The sequence below is a fragment of the Electrophorus electricus genome, chromosome 6, assembly GCF_013358815.1.
Source record: "Electrophorus electricus isolate fEleEle1 chromosome 6, fEleEle1.pri, whole genome shotgun sequence".
Lineage (NCBI taxonomy): Eukaryota > Metazoa > Chordata > Actinopteri > Gymnotiformes > Gymnotidae > Electrophorus > Electrophorus electricus.
In genome coordinates this window covers 7,301,002-7,322,006 of record NC_049540.1, presented here as the reverse complement: position 1 = coordinate 7,322,006, position 21,005 = coordinate 7,301,002, and the positions used below count along the sequence as shown (strand labels likewise).

Below are 21,005 nucleotides of genomic sequence, written 5' to 3'. Positions count from 1 at the left end.
CTGTCATCTTCAGTAACCTTCCCAGACTTGACAGTCCAAACCGTGGCAAACAGGTACGTAATGTGCGTTTAATTAAAAATGATTTTAATTAAAAATGATTTTAATTAAAGCCCCAAAAATGAGCGTTTAATTAAATTTCATTTAAAATGTAACGACAAGAACGTAAATATAGTAACGGAGTAAAAGTTACAGTATAAAAGTTATTTTAAAAATACGTTTTGTTCGAAGAATTACTTGAGTAAATGTGGTTGAGTTACTACCCACCTAAGTTTATAAAAACTTATTTATCAAAACCAAGCGTAGAGAAGAGAAAGGAAAATAACTCCCCTCTTCTGTTAGGCCAGCGTGCTAAATTTTTTTGAAAGGCTGGACTCACCAGCTTTTGCTTCTGTGTCAATAAATACTTCTTCACAGTATCTTGATTCTTTGACAGTGACATTTCCCTCTGCTGGAACGTGACTCCACCTCTAACCAACGTCATAACACAATTGTGACATTATAATACCACAATGCTGTTACATTTAAAACCTTTCACCTACAAAATATGGAAATATGGTTGTCAGCTGGGCTTTTTTGATTTCAAAGCCATAATTATAGCTAACCATTAACAGGGTCAAAGATTTTCATAATAAGCCATAAATGGTGTAGGTGCATGAAATCCATATCCATTTTGAACAGTGACTTCACTTATGTTGAATCTGAAATACTGTATGTATGCTAATTTAAAAAGATAATTGCAAGAGATAACAGAAATAAAATGCTTAAATTTGTTTCTTCGATGTGTGAGCCAAATTAACATTGTTGTGCGACTAGCTACAAAAGCTGCATTGCTTTTGCATGTGTATGTATCTATGTATTCTGTTATATAACATACTAGAAAAAAAAAAAAATATATATATATATATATATATATATATATATATATATATATATATATATATATATATATATATATATATATATATATATATATATTTTTTTTTTTTTTATTTTTTTTTTTTTTATTATTATTTTTTTAACATTTTGTTCAAAATTTGCTGGTATGCAGTAAAGGATCGAATCTCTCGAAACAGTTACAATCTGCTGGAGCCGATCCCTGTCTTTAACTTCTAAGGATTAAAACCAACTGACACATGAAAAGCATATTATACTCTCCAGGAATGTGTACTTGAAAATACAAAGTTCACTCCAAATTAATTTTATTTTGTTAAAAATACAGCGTCTCTATATTTTCTCATGCCAGTGTGTCAGTGTTTTCCCCAAAGCTCAAATATCCCACCTAGGTCATTTTAATGTAATTTATACGCGTGTGAGCATTGGTTGTATAATTTTTTTCCTCGGAAAAAATATTGACGCGTAGTCGATAGAGGAACACGATATTTCGCCTTTACGCGTAAACTGGCAACCCTGCCGCAGCCAGCAGGACGTGGGAGGAGGAAGCGTTCAGCCATTTTAGCCAAGAGGCGATTAGGCGTCAACAAAAACAGTGTACTGAATGTCCGTTTTTTTATTGGTTCTCAGTTATTGCGCATTAAGAAAATAAACTGGTTGAAGAGGGCACGAAACGACGTCTCCGTTAATAAGAGAGAGGTGGCGAAGATGGCCGTCGACAGGCGGGACGACAAAGGTAACGTTAGAGTTGCTGCGTTAGCATGTCATGCGGTTAGCTAGCTTTTCGCTTACACCTTTGTCTACTTGCTTTGGAATTTTTTTTTTTACAGCTAGCTAACTTGCTAGCTAGCTAACGTTAGTCCCTGGGTGTTCACTTTGATTATTCTACCTGTAATTTGCTATGTGCTTCTTTATAGTGCGTTGACAATTGGAGAATAATTTCTTTTATAATCCCACAAGGTATTTAAATAGCTAAAAATATATTTACTTAAGCACTTGAAAGTAGGGCAGTACATGACATAGCTAGCTAGCTAGCTAGCAAGCTAGCTGGTGGCGTTTCCTGTCTAACTGTGACAGTAAATCAGTGCAAAGTCCATTTAAGTGCAGACAAAGTTATTATAAAGAGTATTATCCAGATATTACTAACGTTATTAACGCGGAAAATGATTACTAATTGCTATCACTTAATCAGAATACTAGCCATACACCTTCCATAACTAGGTAAGATACCACCTAGTTTAGCAGAAGGTATGATAACAAGGTTACAGGAAGTTATTGAATTCTTTAAATAGTGGTCGCGAGTAATGAGTTCTTATATTGTCTGACATCGTCATTTAGATGGAGAACTTAATGTTCTTGAAGACATCTTGACTGATGCTCCAGACCAAGATGATGAGCTGTACAACCCAGAAAGTGAGCATGATGTCAGTGAAAAGAAAGGTATGTGTTTTAATGTGCGATTGTTTGTGCAGAACAAATGTAGACTGTACAGCTAAGCATGTGTGAATCTGCTTTTCTCAAATTTAAGGATCCAAAAGGAAAAATGAACGGGGAGACAACCATGATTCGAAACGGCTTAGGTCTTCAGGCCATTCTACCAGGCCACCAGTTAAGAGCTCCACCTCTTCCACTGGAGCCAATGGGAAGAAGCTGACCAATCTGAGAAGCCGTCACCCACCTGATGACTATTATGACGACCGGAAGAACCATTCTGGCAGAGGGGGGTCTTCGAGGGTTGACTTGTCCAAAGGACACAGTGAAAAAACTCTAAGTCGCAGCCGGGAGCAGCAGAGGAGGATCAGACCGCTGATGCCAGAGCTGACCGAGGTGTGTTCAGGCAGTCGACCATATAGCTATCGTTAACTGTTACCATCTTCTACAGCAGACATCCATCCTATACCAAATGTTTTACTTCAGTGTGTAATTCACTGTATCTATATGAGGACTATATCCTGCATATTTGTATGTAAGTTCAGGGCACCTTCTGAATTCTGACCATGCATCTCTCTGGGTTCAGTTTGTTTGGTTTTGTTATTTTCAGTAGGCAAGCTCAGTGAGAATCCTTTCTTGTAGGCAGTAATAAGCATCTGTACTTTCAGAAGATGCACAGGAAGAACGAGGAGAGCATGGGCAGAGTCAGCCGCTCCTCTAAGGATGAGGAAGAGGAGGTGGCAAGGTCTGAGGAGTACGCTTCTGATACAGACAGCTCCGTGGGCTCCTCCGAGGCCAACCACTCTGATGTCGAAGAAGAGGAGGTGATGGAGGAGGAGGAAGAAGAGGAGGGAGAGAAGGGCCCGGAGGATGAGGAAGAGGAAGAGGAGGTTGAGGAAGAAGGAGAGGAGGAGGACGAAGAAGAAGAAGAGTACGAGCTGGAAGACGGTGACCAGCGGGAAGGAAATGAGCAGAATGACTATGACACACGCAGCGAAGCCAGTGATTCGCAGTCTGAGTCCGTCTCTTTCTCGGAGGGCGAGTCAGTGCACTCTGCCTCGGGCTCCGAGGTGTCCGGTAAGCTACTGTCCTTTAGAGTGCCTTTACTGAACAGGGTGGGTGTGGGATTGTTGAGGCCTAGCCTTTATAGAATTTGGCTGTCAACACCATGAAGCCATGCCAGTTTGACCCCAGCAGCAACCGGGCTAGGTTACTAAACATAAACAGAGCATTTAACAGGCTACTTTAGGGATGACTGGAGTTGCCCCTACAGCTTGGTTGAGTAACAAGAAGTGGCACATTTTGCCAAGATAGAACTCATAATGACAACGATCTAACATCGTCAGACGATGAGGTATGATATCATTAGCTGTTTGTTTACCGTTTTCCCCATCTTTGTCACTTTGATCGTGCCTTTGGTATGTTGCAAAAAAAAAGAACCTTATCAGAAGTTGAACCTTGCTGTAATGATGTGGCTGTAAATGTATAATCATGTGTTGTCCGAAGTTTTCACTACGGGTCGCTACCTGGAGGTGTCCGTCTTAATGCCAGAGACACAGAGCCAGAAATCCAAGCCCAATTCATCTAGAGCAGTCCTTCACACACAAACATATATTCACACCTCAGATGGCCACTCTAACGGAAAGGGCATGTTCTCCCGTTTACTGTTCAGATGAGGAAAGAAAGGAGAAGAATCACGCTAGAGGGATATCACCAATCGTTTTTGATAGAAGTGGAAGCTCAGCTTCAGAGTCATACACAGGTATTAAATAATCCCCAACAATTCAATATGTGTATATAAAATCATTATGTGCTAATTGGTTTAACACTAATTCCTCTCGGAGGAGTGTAGTAGCCATGTATGATTTTGGTTTACCGTGTAAGCTGACCTGTCTCTGCCCTGCAAGGTGCCCTTCAGGGCATGTGAGAACAGTAGAGGTTCAGAAGGTTTATTCTTATGAAGTTATCACCATCTCTACATACACAGCAGAGAATTGTAGTCAGAGTGAATGAGATAGTTCCTCATCTTCAGAAGATATTTATTTAGGATAAAATAGGCTGATACTAGAAGTTCTGTTAAAGTTGAAGTGTAGGTTACCCGCTTCAGTCAGTGGCAGAGCAGGTCAGATTACAGATCACGTCAGTACACACCTGTTGGCAACCTGGCATAGTGCAAATTTCCAACAACCAACTAGAGTCTGATGCTCTGCTCTTCACTGTCACTTATCAACGTGAGTCTTTTCAAAGGCTTCTGGAGGCAGCCATTTACCCCAAGATCTAATGTAATTTGTTCCTCTTTTCTACAATTCAGTGCTGGACAGCCTTACATGCAATCGTGTAAATTAACATCGCGCATATTAATACCAACTTGCATATAAATGAATATGGTCTGTATCAGTGTTTACAGCCTAATTGTTTTTCATGTCCATCCAAATTTTTTTTCTTTCCGCACTGTTGGAAAAAGAAGCAGTAGGTTAGGCTCAGCACTGTCCAAGCTGGGCATCTTAGGGGCTCATTGACATCACAGGGTCTTTCGGAGGCATCAGGCGAAAATCCTCTGTTGTTCTAAGGCCTAAAGCACTTGCAGACCATACATTACCCTCAAACATATGCTGAAGTGAAATAAGCTTTGCCCTGAGTGATTTAGCCTTAAACTCGTACATCGAAAGCATGTGTTTGTGTGGGTACAGTCCTGCTGTGTTGCCTTGGTGATGTTCCAAATCTGAAAATGTTGGCCATGGTCACATAATGTATAGTTGTGGGTGATTGGTATAGAGCAATAACACACCAGTGTGGGAAAACCATTCAGTTCTGTAACAAATTTGCATGTCTATTTGCATATCAAGGTGCTCCCCCACAAATGACAAAATATTACTGTTACTGATATTATACTAGATTGTAAAAGCATAGTGTTTGTTGATTTCAGGGTCTGAAAAGAAGCACGAAAAACTGCCATCCTCAGTCCGCGCTGTGAGGAAAGGTAAGAACAGCCCTTTTGATGGGACTTGGTTTGAGCACAAGGCCTAGTAGCTGAAAAGGCTTCTTGTTTTCTCACAGTCTGTTCTTTTTCTTTTTTACCCCCTTCACTAATTAGATCAGACCAGCAAGCTGAAGTACATCCTGAGAGAGGCCAGGTTCTTTTTGATAAAGAGCAACAACCATGAGAATGTTTCTCTGGCTAAAGCAAAGGTTCGTATTCTGCCACGTTGTGTAATGACACTTGACAGATACTGTCAAAACAGAATGCACTTGAGCACAAATACCTTGAACAAATACAACTGCGTGGTTAATGGCGAATGTCAAAGTCTGTGAGGGGAATGTGACTTCATTGGAGAAGAGAAGTGTGTGGTGGTAAAAATGTTGTCTTTGCTCTGCCTCTAGGGGGTGTGGTCCACCCTGCCTGTAAACGAGAGGAAGCTGAATGCGGCATTCCGCTCGGCCAGGAGTGTCATCCTTATCTTCTCTGTTAGGGAGAGTGGCAAGTTTCAAGGTGAGGCAGACAGGAGCCAACTGTAAGGGAATCCTTTAGGAAGAGTATATGGTGTATGGAGGGCAGTGGTAGCTGGTTCAAGTCCCACCACTGCCAAGTTGCCACTGTTGGGCCCCTGAGCACGGCCCTTAACCCTCAGTTGCTCAAATTGTATTCAGTCATAATTGTAAGTCACTTTGGATAAAAGCATCAGCTAAATACCATAAATGTAAATGATGTTTATAGCTAAAGACACACAACAATGTTTATGTTGTTAGTAGTAATCTCATAGTAATGAATGCTCAATAGTCACCACAGGTACTTGACAGGATTCTGATAGAGAATCAGTATTGCCAACGTTTTGCGCTGGAACAGGTCTAGGCCTGGTCTGATTCCACCTTATCTTTTGGGTTTGGCATCAGGTTTCGCTCGACTCTCATCTGAATCCCATCATGGAGGGTCTCCCATCCACTGGGTGTTACCTGCAGGCATGAATGCCAAGATGCTTGGAGGAGTCTTCAAAATCGACTGGATCTGCAGGTGCCTACCCTGGATGCTCACCACATCCTCTGCACAAATTTAAACTGGAATTGACATAGAATTGATGTGATTCATATATGTGTGTGCACACGCATACATTTATACACACATTCACACATGCGCACATTGAGATGACAGAGTTGATGACGGTTTACAGGAGGGAGTTGCCCTTCACAAAGACTGCCCATCTGTCCAACCCCTGGAACGAGCACAAGCCAGTGAAGATTGGTCGTGATGGGCAGGTCAGTGCTCTACCTCCTGGCTACAATTCAGCTTTTCTTAATATTATATCTTTTTAGTAGTGCTTGCAGTGGTAAGTATAGTGTTCTTACCATTGTGTATGAAGAATACATTCCAGTACAGATGCTGCTCAGATTAAGATGGATCAGTTTTCAATATTTTGACCTTAGGGTACATTTATTTTCTTCATTATATAGATGAATCTTACCAATTATTCATATTGCTTCCTCACATATTAAGCACTTTATTATAAAACAAGCTTTATATGCTCGTGTGTTTTTTATTGGAATGTAATCCCATCATTATCCAAGGAGCATCTGTACTTCATAAAATATTGCTCCTGAAGATGAGGATTTTAACCAGGCAGGTGAAGAAAAAAAAATCCTTTGTAGCTGGGTAACAGCTGTGTGAATTTTGCACACTGCATTACATTTTGATTGACCTTGAGCCATGGTCTGTATTTATGTGTGTCTTGTGTGTGTGATTTGTCTGACTCCTTGCTGAAATTTTCCCTCTCCTTGTTGCCCCTCCACTTCCCCTACAAATGTCACCCTTCCGGACTGTGCGCCTGCTGCAGGAGATCGAGACAGAATGTGGTTTGCAGCTGTGTATGCTCTTCCCCCCTGACGAGAGCATCGACCTGTATCAGGTCATTCACAAAATGCGGCACAGGAGGAGGATGTACTCAGAGCCTCGGTCGCGGGGCCGCCCCCCGCACAGAGAGCCTGCCCCCAGAGACCTGGGAAGGTTAGAAATGTTCTTTGGACTGCTAGTGCGCTCGTATGTCCCCGTCACGTGACGGGGCGCACGTTGGGAGCGTGTTTCATTTGCCTTCTTCCTACTCGTCGTCCTCGCCACTCCACCAAGAAGAGCCCTGGAACGTGCTGGGCGGAGCTGTACCAGAATGGGCGTGGCTTCGTCGCAGTGCCTGTGTATCTCAGCAGCAGGCCGTGTTCTGTTGTTTAATGTTCATGGTGGTGTGTAATTTTTTTTCCTTTAAAACCAAGACGAGTAAAGCGTAAGATAATTGACAGAATGCAAGCTAATTTTATTACTCCTGTCAGTCTTCATTCACTGACAGTAGTTCAGTTAACTGTTTTTGTGTAGCAGTTACAAACAGGAGCGTTGTAGAAGAGTCTGTTGTTTAATTTGTTCCCAAAGCCTGCTTTTTTTTCAGGAATATCCATGAGGGATAGACCAGTCATATATGGGACTGTATTTAAAGGAGCCATAATATATAAGCAGAAGATGAAACATCGATTTGAGAGGCAGAAAGCATTGATTGTTTTAAAAGAAATGGTTTGAAGAGGAGCATATTTCGGGACTCTCACTGGTTTTCCTGTCCAAAAAAGGAAAAAAAAATATTTTGAATATCAATAGATGTGTGTGCAGAGGGTAGGAGGAAAGAGAGAGAGAGAGAAGGAACAGAGAGAGAGAAAATTGAGCATGTTCTTCTACCAAACATCCAGAGAGGATAGGTCAGTTCTGTGCTCTCATGCTGTGTTGCTACATCATGGTTGCAGTACCTATGGACTTGAATGATGCCAGGGACTGTCCCCTAGAGCTCTATTGTCTATGAACTGTCGGTGCTCCCAAAATCTGCCCTATCAAAGGCAGGGTGTTAACTCGACTCAAGCAGCTGTTTCAGAAGGAAAAACAAATGGCCCCCCAAAAAATGGACTGAAAAAAAATTCATCACACAAGCATTGTAAGGAAGTTTGATGGTTGGCAATCTCTGCCTCACCTCTGACCCTTACTGAAGGACTGAGGATGTTGTCATGGTGAGAAATACTCCCCTTCCTTTTCCCCAGCCCATCCCCCCCCCTCCCCGTTATGAATACTCCTCCCATTTTCTCTTCATGGAGGTAGGTAGGCGGTCCTATTCAAATCAACCCCAATGGACTGAGCTGTTGTAAGGTAGCAGGAGACCCCACCTCCACTTCACCTTAACCCCCCCTCCCCCCATGTTTTGCTGAGGCTTCTATGGACTGTCTACCCCCAAGAAAAACAGCTAAAACCCAGTGGGATGGGGTTTCACCTTGTGGGTGGTTTCCAGTGGCCGGAGCTCACCTTTTGTCTTTTTGTTTGATTTCAAATGGACTGCACCACACCCTGTCGTCCCCCTTCTTCTGCATTGCCAGGCCATCCCCGTAAAGTGTGTTTGTGGCTGTGTTTACAGCTAAAGCTTAAGCTGGACTGTTGTGTGAACTTTTTGCTATCATAAGTATTTGCCAGCGTTAACAGTCACAAAACTACAAGAAAGCGGTATGTCATACTTTCAAACAGAATTTATTGTTTTGTTTTTTTTTCTTTCTGTTGTCGTTATTGTTTTGGGTATTGTGGGTCTGATATTTTTTGGTGACTTTAGGATGCTTAAGTTTAAAAAAATACTACTTCATTAATGTAATTATTTGTTGGTGTGGCAGTGCAGTAGATATATGTTCACTTACCCACTGTTTTGCTTTTTATAAAAATTTTAAACTGGGGGGGAATGTTAACACATTTACAGTACAAATACTTTAAATAAGTAACACTTTGTAACATCACAAACTCAAAATTGTTAGATATATTCCTATGTAGAAGACATGTCATGTATCAGCCTTACACTTTTAGAGTGTAGGGCTTTTATCTGGGTCCTGTGTACAAAATAGAAACAATTATTCTGTGTGGGTGGGACTTACAGGGACCAGTCTAAAATCACATCCTCTGTTAAGGTGAAAGGCCACCCGGAAATACTGCGGACAGGTTCTGTTGCATTGTATGGTAAAGGAAGAATACAAACCAGCTTAAAAATCAATACAGCAAATGACATCAAACTAAATATTCATTTGACTGGTTGGGTATGTTTTTAGTAATTAGAATCTTTTAGTAATTAATGAATGTGCTTGTAGGAGAAGTACCCGGTTTGAAGATCCAGATGGTACAATAAGTTGGAGGTGTTACAAAGTGTTTTTAAATATCAAGGCATCTTTAGTGATTACCTCATATTAGTAGAAGGTGCTTTCTTTGTTCATTCTATTTACTAGTACAATAGTGATCATACCTTAAACATTGGAATATAATATTGCTAAAATAGTTTAGGTAAATGCATCACAATAATTGATTAATGCTATAGAAAACCGTTTTTAGTAAATAGAAGCTGTAATCTTGTAGATAAGACTTTGTTATTGAGGCAGAATGGTCCAAATAGACCCAGTGAGTGAAATGTTTGTTTAGGAATAGCAACAAGTTGCCATGATGGTACTGACCTGACTTTAAGAGTTCTGAGCTCATCAGTCATATTTTACTCTTTTCAGCACCTGGTTCATTAGGTCTACCGTTGTGCAGGATATAATGACCCAGATGCTGAAAGGTGTAGTAGATTGCCTTTAGATTGTAGTGCATTTAAACACTCCAGATTCTCAAAGAAATTTAATAGTTAAGAATGTCCATTTTTTAGTAGTTCATTGTAAACAGACCTTGTTTCCAAGAAGAAAGTATTGTAAGTTCATTTATTAGTGACCTCATACTAACATGCCTGATTCACATAGGCGTCGCCCAGAGGAATATGACATGCACAACAGGAAGCGACCCAGGATTGACTATCCTCCTGAGTTCCCCCAGAGACCAGGTCAATATCTCACCCACCCAATTCTCTAGTCATTCTTCTTCACAAATTGGGATCTTCCTAGTGCTGTCTGTCCATCAGAGAATGACCTGCATTTTGGAAATTTGTGGGGAGGGATGGAAACTGTTTGAAGCAAGGTTAACATGAAATGAAATAGAATAGCAACATGCCAATGCTTACCCAAGAGTTACCATTGTGTGAGAGTGTTGTCACTGAGACTTAATGTGATGATGGGTTAATGTAATGATGGAGTATGTAATTACAGTTTTCTTTTTTGCTGAAGTTGTATTAATGTTAGCTATGAAGATGGTTTTATTTTCTTTATTACAGTTTTATGTATTCCTTGTGTATTCTGAACCTTGTTGCTTTTTTTTTTTCTTTTGACACTGATGCACTTTTCATTGGTGAATTGTCTCTTTCCTTGCTATGTGTTCAGGTTTTATGCAGGACCCTCGCAACCCACCTGTGGACAGGTGTGTCCTTTGCTGTCACCCACACTTAGTGTCTTTCTTCGGACTTTTAGTGTGATGGTTAACATTTGTATTTTTTTTTTTTTTTTGCTTTTTTTCACAGGCGCTTTTCTGGTGTTAGGAGAGATGTTTTCCTCAATGGAGTAAGTTTATAGCCGTTTCCTATATGCCTAGACTTACCATAACACTTAGGAGACATAGTCTAATAGCTTAGTCAAAAGGGATGCAAGGAATCTAAGAGTAATAATGCAGCATATTATCAGAGTTGTCCAATGAATTAAATACGCAGCGATATGTATTCTATTGTTTTTAATATAAATTTGATGGTTTCATTTTGTCCTCTGCAGTCTTACAATGACTACATGCGAGAATTCCACCATAACATTGGACCTCCTCCGCCATGGCAGGGAATGGTGAGTGCTATTAAACAATTTATTTAGGCCTTTATGCCCAGTTCAAGTAGTGGTCGGTCTGTTGGTTTTTTTTTTTTTTTGTTCACTAAATCATGGGTTATTTTTGTTTGAAGGCTCCGTACCCTGGTATGGAGCAACCCCCTCACCATCCATATTACCAGCATCACCCCCCGCCACCCCAGGCCCACGCTCCGTACTCAGGACACCACCCCATGCCCCACGATGCCCGCTTCAGAGAGAAGAGGGTCGTCCGCTCATTCTCCTCCAGCCTGGTAATGGTCACTAGAGCAGTCAGATTAACAGAGCCATATTGACAGCAACAAAAAAAAAAAGTGGGTCAGTGAAAGAACAGAGTGAGGGTTATGCTATATAATGTGTCATGATAATAACAGAACAATAAACAGTTTTTATTTGTTTCCACGTGACATGCAATAACCACATAGCATGACTGATATTTAAATCCTCCATCCATCTCTGCAGCACGATTATGACATGCGTGTGGATGACTTCCTGAGGCGCACGCAGGCTGTGGTGAGCGGCCGCCGAAGCCGTCCCAGGGAGCGGGAACGGCAGAGAGAAAGGGACCGTCCACGGGATGCCCGCCGGGACCGCGAAAGGGAGCGCGGACGTGAGCGGGACCGTGAACGAGACCGTCTCCGAGACCGTGACCGTGAGAAAGAGAGGGGGCGCTATCGCAGATAGGAGCTAAATCTTTTTTTTTTTTTTTTTTTTTTTTTTTCTTTTCTTTTCTTTTCTTTTCTTTTCCCCCTCCTTTTTTTGGTCATTTTGTGAACACACTGACATTTTGTCACTATGGATTTCCATTCAAATACTTTTTAGTCCTGGATTAGACTTATTTGGTGTCCAGAAAACACAAGGCTAGTGCTCTTGTAGATAATGTGATAGGTCGTCTTTTTTGTTGTTGCTGCTGTTCTTGTATAAAGCTGAACTCTACTTCAAAAAGCTGAACTTTTCCTTTCCGAGTGTTCTTTTTTTAATATGCATAATGTTTTATTGGCTCTAACGATCTACTGGATCATGCATGCAGTGTTTTCTACCGTGACAACCAAAAATCTTTTCTTTTTCTTATTTTATTTTAATCATTGAACATCTGGGGGCATCACTGTGTCATGGTGGCTTGCTGTACTATGAAGGAAATGGTAGTGTGTTTTTTTGCCATTTTAGGACAGATGTACCTATTTCCTGCCTTCTGTTATTCAGCTCTTATGGGCCTCTGCCAGTTAGGTTTGAGGTACCCTGCACGTGCTAGTGTTTTGTGATGTCTGTTATTGTATATAGTGACTTAAAGGATTGTTGAACAGTACAGCTGAGCACACCAGTCATATCAAATGCTTTTATCTGGCTTTAAGTTCCAAATGTTTTGAGTTGGGGGTTTAAAAAAGCAATACCAGCTGTTTCTTTCTACAGTCAGTTCTGAAAAGATTAATGTTATGAAGGTCAGTTTTTGGTTGGTAAAATTGTACCTTTTACTGATACTTTTTGTATTAAAAAAGAAAGAAAGAGAAACTGTCCTGTGTTGTTTTAAAGCCCTTTAAGTGTGTGTCACTGGAAATTTGAAAGCCGTACACCAGTACATATGTAAGCGTCGTCCACTCTTAACACGGATAAAACTGGAAAACTCAGTTTTTGTGTTAAGTACATGTGGCTACAAGTTTTTCCAAAATTGTTGGCATGCGGAGTCAACTACATGAACTGTGAGAATAAACAAAGCAATATATATTTCATGCCAAAACGCAAGCTGTGTAGTTACCATACAGAGTAGCTATTCAAGAAATTAAAATAACAGCTACAGTAACGCTAAACAGCGTGAAAACGGGTTCCGAACTGCAGGTCATATGACAACCTTACGGTGTTTTCTAAAAATTAGATTCTGCCTTATCCACACGACAACAAAGCTGCATTTTCAGACTTATCTATTCAGCTACCTACTTTGGAGAGTGGAGTTGAAAAGATATTTCTTTCAATGAAAAAACGTCGCTTTACTGTGGATAAAAGGGAAAAACATGAAAGATGCGTTTTATAAATGGCCTGTATTACTGTGCACTACATCTTCTTAAGCGTGAAACAACTAAATATTATTAAGATAAAATATCGGTAAAGCTTTGAATAGTGTAAAGAGTGACCATAGCTAATGAAGCAGTGCTGAGGTTTGATTTAGGACGAACTACACCAGCGGGAGTAGTACGGTTGTCTGGACTGCAACTCCCAGCCACATCATTATGAACACGTGTTACGTCATGTCAAACGCGACGGTTTTGGAATGCTGACATGGCTGCTTCCATATTGGGAACGCTGCGATTGGGTTTATGGGGTAGTACTCTCTTCATTTTAGCGATTTTAATTCCACATGTAGCCGCTCTGATCGAAGGACTTTATTGCGGAACACAGATATGCTACGACGTACTTGGAGTCACTAGAGACGCGTCCAAATCCGAGATTGGGCGTGCTTATCGACAGCTGGCCAGAAAGTATCACCCGGACAGGTTTCAGGCTGGGGACCCCGGACTCGCCGGAGAAACCGCTGAAAGTGCCCAGCAGAAATTTCTACTCATTGCGACAGCTTATGAAACTTTAAAAGTGAGTTATATTATTTATACAGTTTATTGTTTGTGCATTTGTGTGTAAGTAAGGCCGCTGTCTAAAATAATTAAAAAACCTCGGTCACCATCGAAGGTTTTATTTTTAAATTAAGCTATTGGCGCGTGGCAGTATTACCGCTTGTTCTATTCGCTGTATTATAAAACCTGTGTAACACCTGTCAAATCGTTGAACATTTCCATTATGATACTTAGCGTTGTCTGAACAATGTTGGCTCTGTTGATTTTCTTATTCAGAACGAATCTTATATTTATGATAAATGGCTATAGTTTTCCTTTATTTCTAAGTTTTAAAAAATGGCCAACAGCATCCGCTTTTTGGAGGCTCCACGGTTAAGTTCGAAACCCTGTGTGTGATAAAGATGTGACTTGTATGTTTTGCAGGATGAAGACTCACGAAGGGACTATGACTACATGCTGGATCACCCAGAGCAATACTACAGTCACTATTACACCTACTACAGGAGAAGGCTGGCACCCAGAGTAGATGTTAGGATAGTCATTCTTGTAACTGTGTGTGCAATATCAATTTTTCAGGTAGGTTTTCACCTGTGCAAGTGCTTCAGTATATATATATATATATATATATATATATATATATATATATATATATATATATATATATATATGTGTGTGTGTGTGTGTGTGTGTGTGTGTGTGTGTGTATATAATATATATACACACACACACACACACACACACACACACACACACACAAATATGGTTTTGATTCCTAGGGCTCCCAAAGCACTTTGCTTGCAAAGCTGCTGAAGGACCTCCTTCTGAATCATTTTGTTTTTTTGGAAATTTAGTTTAATACATTTTTTTACAACCTCTACAAATCATGTTTAACTACAATACAGTTCTATTATGTATATAGAGTGTGTTTGTATTTTCTTTTTTTTTTTACGCACCATTTTATTTTGTCTACAGTATTACAGCTGGTGGAGCAGCTACACTGAAGCCATCAATTATCTCACCACCGTCCCCAAATATCGCATCCAGGCCACTGCACTGGCCAAGCAGCAAGGCCTGTTAAACCGCACCAAAGAAAAGGGTAAGAACCGGCGCTCCAAAGAAGAGATCCGTGAGGAAGAGGAGGAGATCATCCGTGACATCATCAAGAACAAGATCGACATCAAAGGTGGCTACCAGAAACCCAATGTCTCAGACATCCTACTGTGTAGGATTGTCCTGTTTCCATACCACCTATGTGCCTATGTAGTGTGGTACTGCACATGGGTCTACCGGTTCAGTATTCGTGGAGAGGAGTACGGAGAGGGGGAGAAGCTCTATGTTATCCGCAAGCACATGAAGATGTCGCAGGCCCAGTTCGACAGCTTGGATGACCACCTGAAACAGACCTTCCTGCAGCGGCAGCTGTGGATCAAGGAGAATTATGAGGTGTGTTCAAACAGAGTGTGAGAAACTGTTGTTGGAAATTTAATACTGCCTGCTAATGCTTTTATATGCTGTATATTTTTAATACCCTATGCACAGGTTTTGACTCTGGTTACAGCACAGGAAGCACAAAAGATAGCTTTGTTTCAGGCAGCTAAAATGCTTTAACTCAATCATGCTATGAAATTTTATCCACCTGTTTTTGGTGAAGTATCAAAACCATATTAGCTGGGTAAAGCACTTTTGGATGGTAGTAATCCCATTCTGCATTACTCCTAAGTACTGAATACATGCAGAATACTACTTGTGGTCAGAACGTGCTGTGTGTAGTGGTATGCCATACGATGTGGTAAATGTTTGAGGTCCCATACACCACCCTGCCATCAGTCAATGAAGTAAAGCACCAAAGCCTTTTATTGCACCAGTATTTTAACAAGTTTCATTTACCTGACACTTTTATCCAAAGTGACTTACAATTACGTCCGAATACAACTTTGAGCATTAAGGGCCTTGCTCAGGGGCCCAACAGGGGCAAATTGGTGATGGTGAGGCTTGAACTGGCATTCTTCTGATTACTAGTACCTTAACCACTGAGCTACCACTGCTTCAGCATCAGTTGTTTATATTTTAACAACACTGTAATAAACCAGGCAAAGCTGTGCTTTCAGTCGGCTGCCGGTTGCTATTTGACCATCCTCCTGTCCTGCTGCAGGTGTACAAAGAAGAGCAGGAGGAAGAGATGAAGATGAAGATGGCCACAGACCCACGCTGGAAGCGCTACAGGAGATGGATGAAGAGCGAAGGGCCAGGCCGCATCACCTTCGTTGATGACTGACTAGTGACCCTGGCCTACATGCACAGTTGCATGTGCGTGTGCGTCCTGCTATCCACAGCCAGTCTGTGCACATGTACACGTGTGGGTCAAGCTGTACATGCTCATGTTTACAGAGGACCTTTATGTGCATTTATATCAAGACTTTCGACTGACTTTCATAGATATTCATTGGCCCTCTATGAATATTCATATTCATAGAGGGCCATTTTCCACAATCTTATGGGGGCTGTTGTAACTAAGGTCTCAGGGCTCCTGGGCTGAGGAACTCTATGGAACAGCTCAGTTTGGCAGCTGTCTGAGTTGTTAGCAATCAAAGCAGAGAGCTCTGCCTATCAGGTCATACAGGAAGGCTTACTGTTTGTTGTTAACCCATTTTGTCCCCTTATGCATCATACCAATTAAATATTATATTTTTAAAAAAGATTATTAAAGTGACTGCTAAACATGACAGGTGGGCCAAGTTGTTCTTCACCTCTAATGTTCGTGCCTGCCAAAGTTTCATAAGCAGCTGCAGTATGAATACTGATCCCACTTAACCATAATGTGGAGTAGCAAACCCCCCCCCCCCGTTACAGTTCGAACATGGGATTGCAAATATTAACCCGAAAATACTGCATTCTGTTCTTTGTCTTAGAACTGAAGTGTTATGATGGAGCTAAGAGTGAACTATGGTCAATTTAAACGTGCCTACTCCTGTGATTTTATTACTCCTGTCATTTTGTTATTTAACGTGAACAGACGTCAGCGTCATAAAGAATCATCACACTCGATGACGGGGAATGGAGAGACATTTTTTTTTTGGTCAATTATGTGACCCAAGTCCGTTAACATAAAAAAAAAAACGTTTAAAAAAAAATCCAACTGTTTAATGCGACATGTGTTTTATTTTAGAAAGGCAACGCTAATGCTATCTTTAAATCTACAACATAATGTCCAATAACGGACAGCTATGAAGTAATCTATTATAGCATACTATAATAACTGATGAAAGCCTCTTAGATTGCCGTTTTCACTTGTCTATAATTATATGCCATTTTCTCTAAAATTGAAAATAGGTTTTGCGAGACCACAGATGACATATTCGGTTATTTTGACTATATATGTTTCAAAGCTTTTCAAAAATGTACAGAAACGACGGAGCGGAAGATGTGGAAACAACTAAACGTGTAGAAGAAGCGTCCGCTGGACCCTCCCATAACCGCTCCACTTTCTTAACGTCTCTTTCAGTGCGCGACATACTAGGCCGGCAACGAAACTTTAATCAGCGCTTAGGTGCTCGTTCTCACAAGTTTCTCTATAGTGTAATCGTATACAAACTTCATTCTCGGCAATTACATTTTGGACTATGTCGTCTAACTCGAATTTGACAAACATGCGTCGGTCAGTCGAACAGCTTAAACTTGAGGCCAGCGTAGAGCGAATCAAAGTAAGTGGTGGAAAGAAACCATCGGATGCAGTTTCTAGCATCACATTTCACACACGACGGGAGTTTTTTAAAACTAGGTATCGGGTACTTTTATGTCTAAATATTACTTTTATATTTATGTCCCATAATAAGAAGGGTTTGTGTAGTCCAATTTATGTCATTTTAAATTTGCGCACAGCTCTATTTTGGTAGTTCGTGAAATGTTTCCATGCAAATCCCTGTATTTGTTTACCGTTGGGAAACTGAAGATTAAATGATTTTTGTTTGGCTTCAAACAGCAGGTTCAGAATAATTTAATCAACCCCGGAACTAGTCTTTTAAATGGCAGATTGTATTTTGACATATACTAGCTCACAATATTCATATTGTATATATTGTTGCAGACAACTGAGTGAGTGACTAAAGGAGAAATGTAACTGTTCAAAACAGTCCTGCAATGATAGTAATAATAAGAAAGCAATATCATAATCGATTTATTTTCTTTCATAATAAATTCCTGGTTGCTAATTTCTTTGTTGTTTGGTAAAACCTCTCAGTAGTTCAACCTGAAGTAACAGAACATGGAAGGCTGAGTGAAGACAAAAGCTACACATTTGCTAATAAAGTGGCTAATAATTCTTCATAAATGTGTGTACCTGAAGAGCATGAGGTGTACAGGAGAATTGTTTCCATTTTGCATCATATCAGAAACAGACTACATTGGCACTCAGTGTTTATTTAGATCTTTGTTTATTTTCAGTTTTTCACGATTGCGTGGGTGTGTACTTTGTCTAGGTGTCCCAAGCCGCAGCTGAGCTGCAGCAGTACTGTCTCCAGAATGGCAATAAAGATGCCCTTCTGGTTGGCGTGCCAGCAGGCAGCAACCCCTTCCGAGAACCTCGGTCCTGCGTGCTCGTCTAGGTGTAAGGTAATCAGCTCCTCTGAAAACACACCACAGTCAGTTCTTGACTTCACAATAAGCATGCTTCTCTCACCATCAGCACTTATACAGAATGTCAGTGGGGTCTTGTTTTAAATGTTTGTTATTACACATACAATAACAGGCTAGGTGCTTATTTAAGATTATTTTAACAGGATTACGTACTGCACATGAGAATTATTTTATCTAAGGTCATCCGTGCATTCCACCCTGGCTTGTGCATTCTACTTCCCGCTATTTTAGTTTACTGACGCTGGACTTTCTTAAAGACCACTCACAGCTGTGTGCAGGGAGTATTTTTATCCCCCAGATCTGGACGGCACATCCGGTCTGCTCTGTGCTGAGCTGACTGGAGAGGCGTGTGATTTCCGTGTGCTGAGCAGAGTCCATGCATCAACAGGAAGTTGGAGATGGGGAAAGAAACAGACAGTTGGGGCTTTGAGGGGGGTTAAAGAAATGCCATGAATGTTCTATATGCTAAAAGCTGAAGTCCACTACGGAACCTGCATTCTCTGTCTTGTAATGCTTATTTGAACATGTTTGGGTCTTTGGAGTGAGATTGCTGAATTGTCTGAAGTTGCATATAATGACTCAAAAGACAGATGTGTTTTTTTCAAGAACTCAGGAAGTATTGTCAGACTTCTGCTCTTTACCAGAACTCTGGTGTCAAACATAGTGTGACTTTGGGGTTATATTTAGTTTTGGAGGAAAGATTAGGCACTGGTTCCATTGCATCTCCTAGGGATGTGCTCTCAACACTGGTCAGCATAGGCTGAATGTTTAAAATATAGCCAAAATGAGACGAATGTTAAAAAATTCTGTCTGGTTTTTTTTTGCTGCAGGAATCATGTTGGACCTCTGGATATTTATCCTCACCCAAACCTGGCCAAACATGCAGCTCAAGTCTGTTTGCTTGTTTGTTTGTTTGTTTTTTTGATGAATGTTTATTTATTAATGAATTTATGACTCTTTATGAATATTTAGCAAATACATGTTGAAACTATGTAGCCTTCTCAGTACGTTTCCACTGCTGCATTGTTTAGTACAGAACACTGTTACTGGCCACTGCTTTTGTTGCTGTTTGCTTGATTTGGTTTGTTAATTGCTGGAGATCCTGATTCTGTCATGATGTTCATGATGCTGTTATCCTAATTGTTTGAAATTTCAGCACTGAAAAGGAGACTTTAAAACTATTTCTTAGGAAAATGTGGTTTAATTGGTCAAAGTGCCAAGTATGGAGTCAGAGCCCAACAGTTTGTGGAAGTCCATGAACTGATTTTCTTAGAATGAGAATTAAGAATAAGAGTGCAGAATGTTAGGCTAACTTTAAAGACCAAAGGGCAAGCTGTCTGCATGGCGCACAGAAAATGAAAAGTATTTTGCTCGTGATATATAAACTGATGGAATCTGAAATGGATTATTTAAACATAAATGTCTCAATAAAACTAAAATGTCTCCTCAGAAAATGTCTCCTTGCCTAATGAAGCTACAGTGACAGTCATTTATACCTATACCTGCTATTGACAAAGGCACTGTAGCCTGATCATTTGTATATATATCTTTGAGACATGATGGTATTCGTCTCTCTGATGCTCTAGTGGACACTGTTTACTGGGGACACCCCTACCCTCTCTGCAGAACCAACACATGGTTGTGATTACCCACACTGGCGCCAGGCTCCTTAACTTTATCGCCCATTGTTCCACGCCCAACCTGTGCAGGGCTGGGGTGGCGGTCCCATGTACAGCTTTTGGCTCCTACTGTGTCACCAGACATAAGAAATGAGAGTCAAGGTAATAAGAAGTAATACCTCTCCTGTTTATCTTCTGAATTATAGTGAACCAGATTCCTGCTTGAATGATAACATATATTATTCATATATGGGGGCCTCATATGAAGCAGCTGGGTGGATAACAGTGAGTTTTTAATAAGCATTCCTATCCCACAAGTACTGTGAACAATAATAACAAATAATTTTGTGATTCATGAATGCAACGTTGTATAAGAGTAGTTCCCCATGCTGATTTTTAAAAATGAATCGAGTTGTGCAATTGTAGTTCAACACAATGAACTATAGCAGAGTGCTCTTATAATCATTCACCCAAACCTTCCTGGAGCACTTTAGCTGATGCAGAGCTGCTCAAAGAAAGGAAATCCATGGTTTCCTGCTGTGGCTCAAGAAATGGCTCATATTGTAGCTGAGTACAAGGAGATAATGGAAATGACAGGAGATTAATCTGATGGGGTTTATGTTAGGTTTTCTCTGTACAGCCTATTTAGAAAATGTGGCAATCAGTTTTAACCACACTCAAGTATTATTGACATGACTTCAAAAGCTTAAAGCTTAAAGCTACTTTGTTAAAGCTATATTGTTACTTCTGTTAAAATGTAAGATGTTAAGATGTAAGATATTTATTTCCCAAAGGTATATAAACATTAAGTTTGTCTTATATTCTGTAACATTTGGAAATTGGGTGAGTAAAATTGATGGGTTGGTAAAGTCTGCTGTTTAAACATCAGAACATCAGATTTGCTGTTTTTCTGTAATGTAGGAGACTTAATTCATTGTCTCATTTAATCATTATTTATGTAAATCTCATGGGATCCAAGTTTGCTTTCTCAAGAGAAACCATAATCAACATGACAGAAGACACCTAATTTTGGACACTTACAAACACACAGGTGCAAAAACGTAATTTAAAAACAAAAGTAACATATTTTCTTTAGCTAAATTTAATATAGACC

At 40.4% G+C, this 21,005-nt stretch overlaps 3 protein-coding genes across 4 annotated transcripts; all 3 read left to right on the top strand.

Annotated features, from left to right (window-relative positions):
• Positions 1-1,429: 1,429 nt before the first annotated feature.
• Positions 1,430-12,588, top strand: ythdc1 (YTH domain containing 1). Of its 2 annotated transcripts, XM_027020036.2 has the most exons (17): positions 1,430-1,627; positions 2,230-2,331; positions 2,420-2,718; positions 2,991-3,399; positions 3,995-4,084; positions 5,249-5,302; positions 5,417-5,511; positions 5,704-5,812; positions 6,214-6,331; positions 6,489-6,573; positions 7,149-7,318; positions 10,102-10,181; positions 10,615-10,651; positions 10,752-10,791; positions 10,996-11,061; positions 11,175-11,333; positions 11,542-12,588. In XM_027020036.2, exons 1-17 carry the CDS (start codon positions 1,600-1,602, stop codon positions 11,761-11,763), a joined length of 2,163 nt encoding a protein of 720 aa, XP_026875837.2. In that variant the 5' UTR covers positions 1,430-1,599; the 3' UTR covers positions 11,764-12,588. The 2 variants fall into 2 exon arrangements, with proteins under 2 accessions (XP_026875837.2, XP_026875838.2); XM_027020037.2 differs by lacking the exon at positions 3,995-4,084.
• Positions 12,589-13,340: 752 nt separating this feature from the next.
• On the top strand, positions 13,341-16,363 carry dnajc25 (DnaJ (Hsp40) homolog, subfamily C, member 25). Its single transcript, XM_027020040.2, has 4 exons — positions 13,341-13,659; positions 14,064-14,216; positions 14,613-15,083; positions 15,793-16,363. Exons 1-4 carry the CDS (start codon positions 13,351-13,353, stop codon positions 15,913-15,915), a joined length of 1,056 nt encoding a protein of 351 aa, XP_026875841.2. The 5' UTR covers positions 13,341-13,350; the 3' UTR covers positions 15,916-16,363.
• A 743-nt stretch (positions 16,364-17,106) lies between these two features.
• On the top strand, positions 17,107-19,726 carry gng10 (guanine nucleotide binding protein (G protein), gamma 10). Its single transcript, XM_027020041.2, has 3 exons — positions 17,107-17,341; positions 18,116-18,248; positions 19,103-19,726. Exons 1-2 carry the CDS (start codon positions 17,261-17,263, stop codon positions 18,239-18,241), a joined length of 207 nt encoding a protein of 68 aa, XP_026875842.1. The 5' UTR covers positions 17,107-17,260; the 3' UTR covers positions 18,242-18,248; positions 19,103-19,726.
• The last annotated feature ends 1,279 nt before the right edge of the window (positions 19,727-21,005 follow it).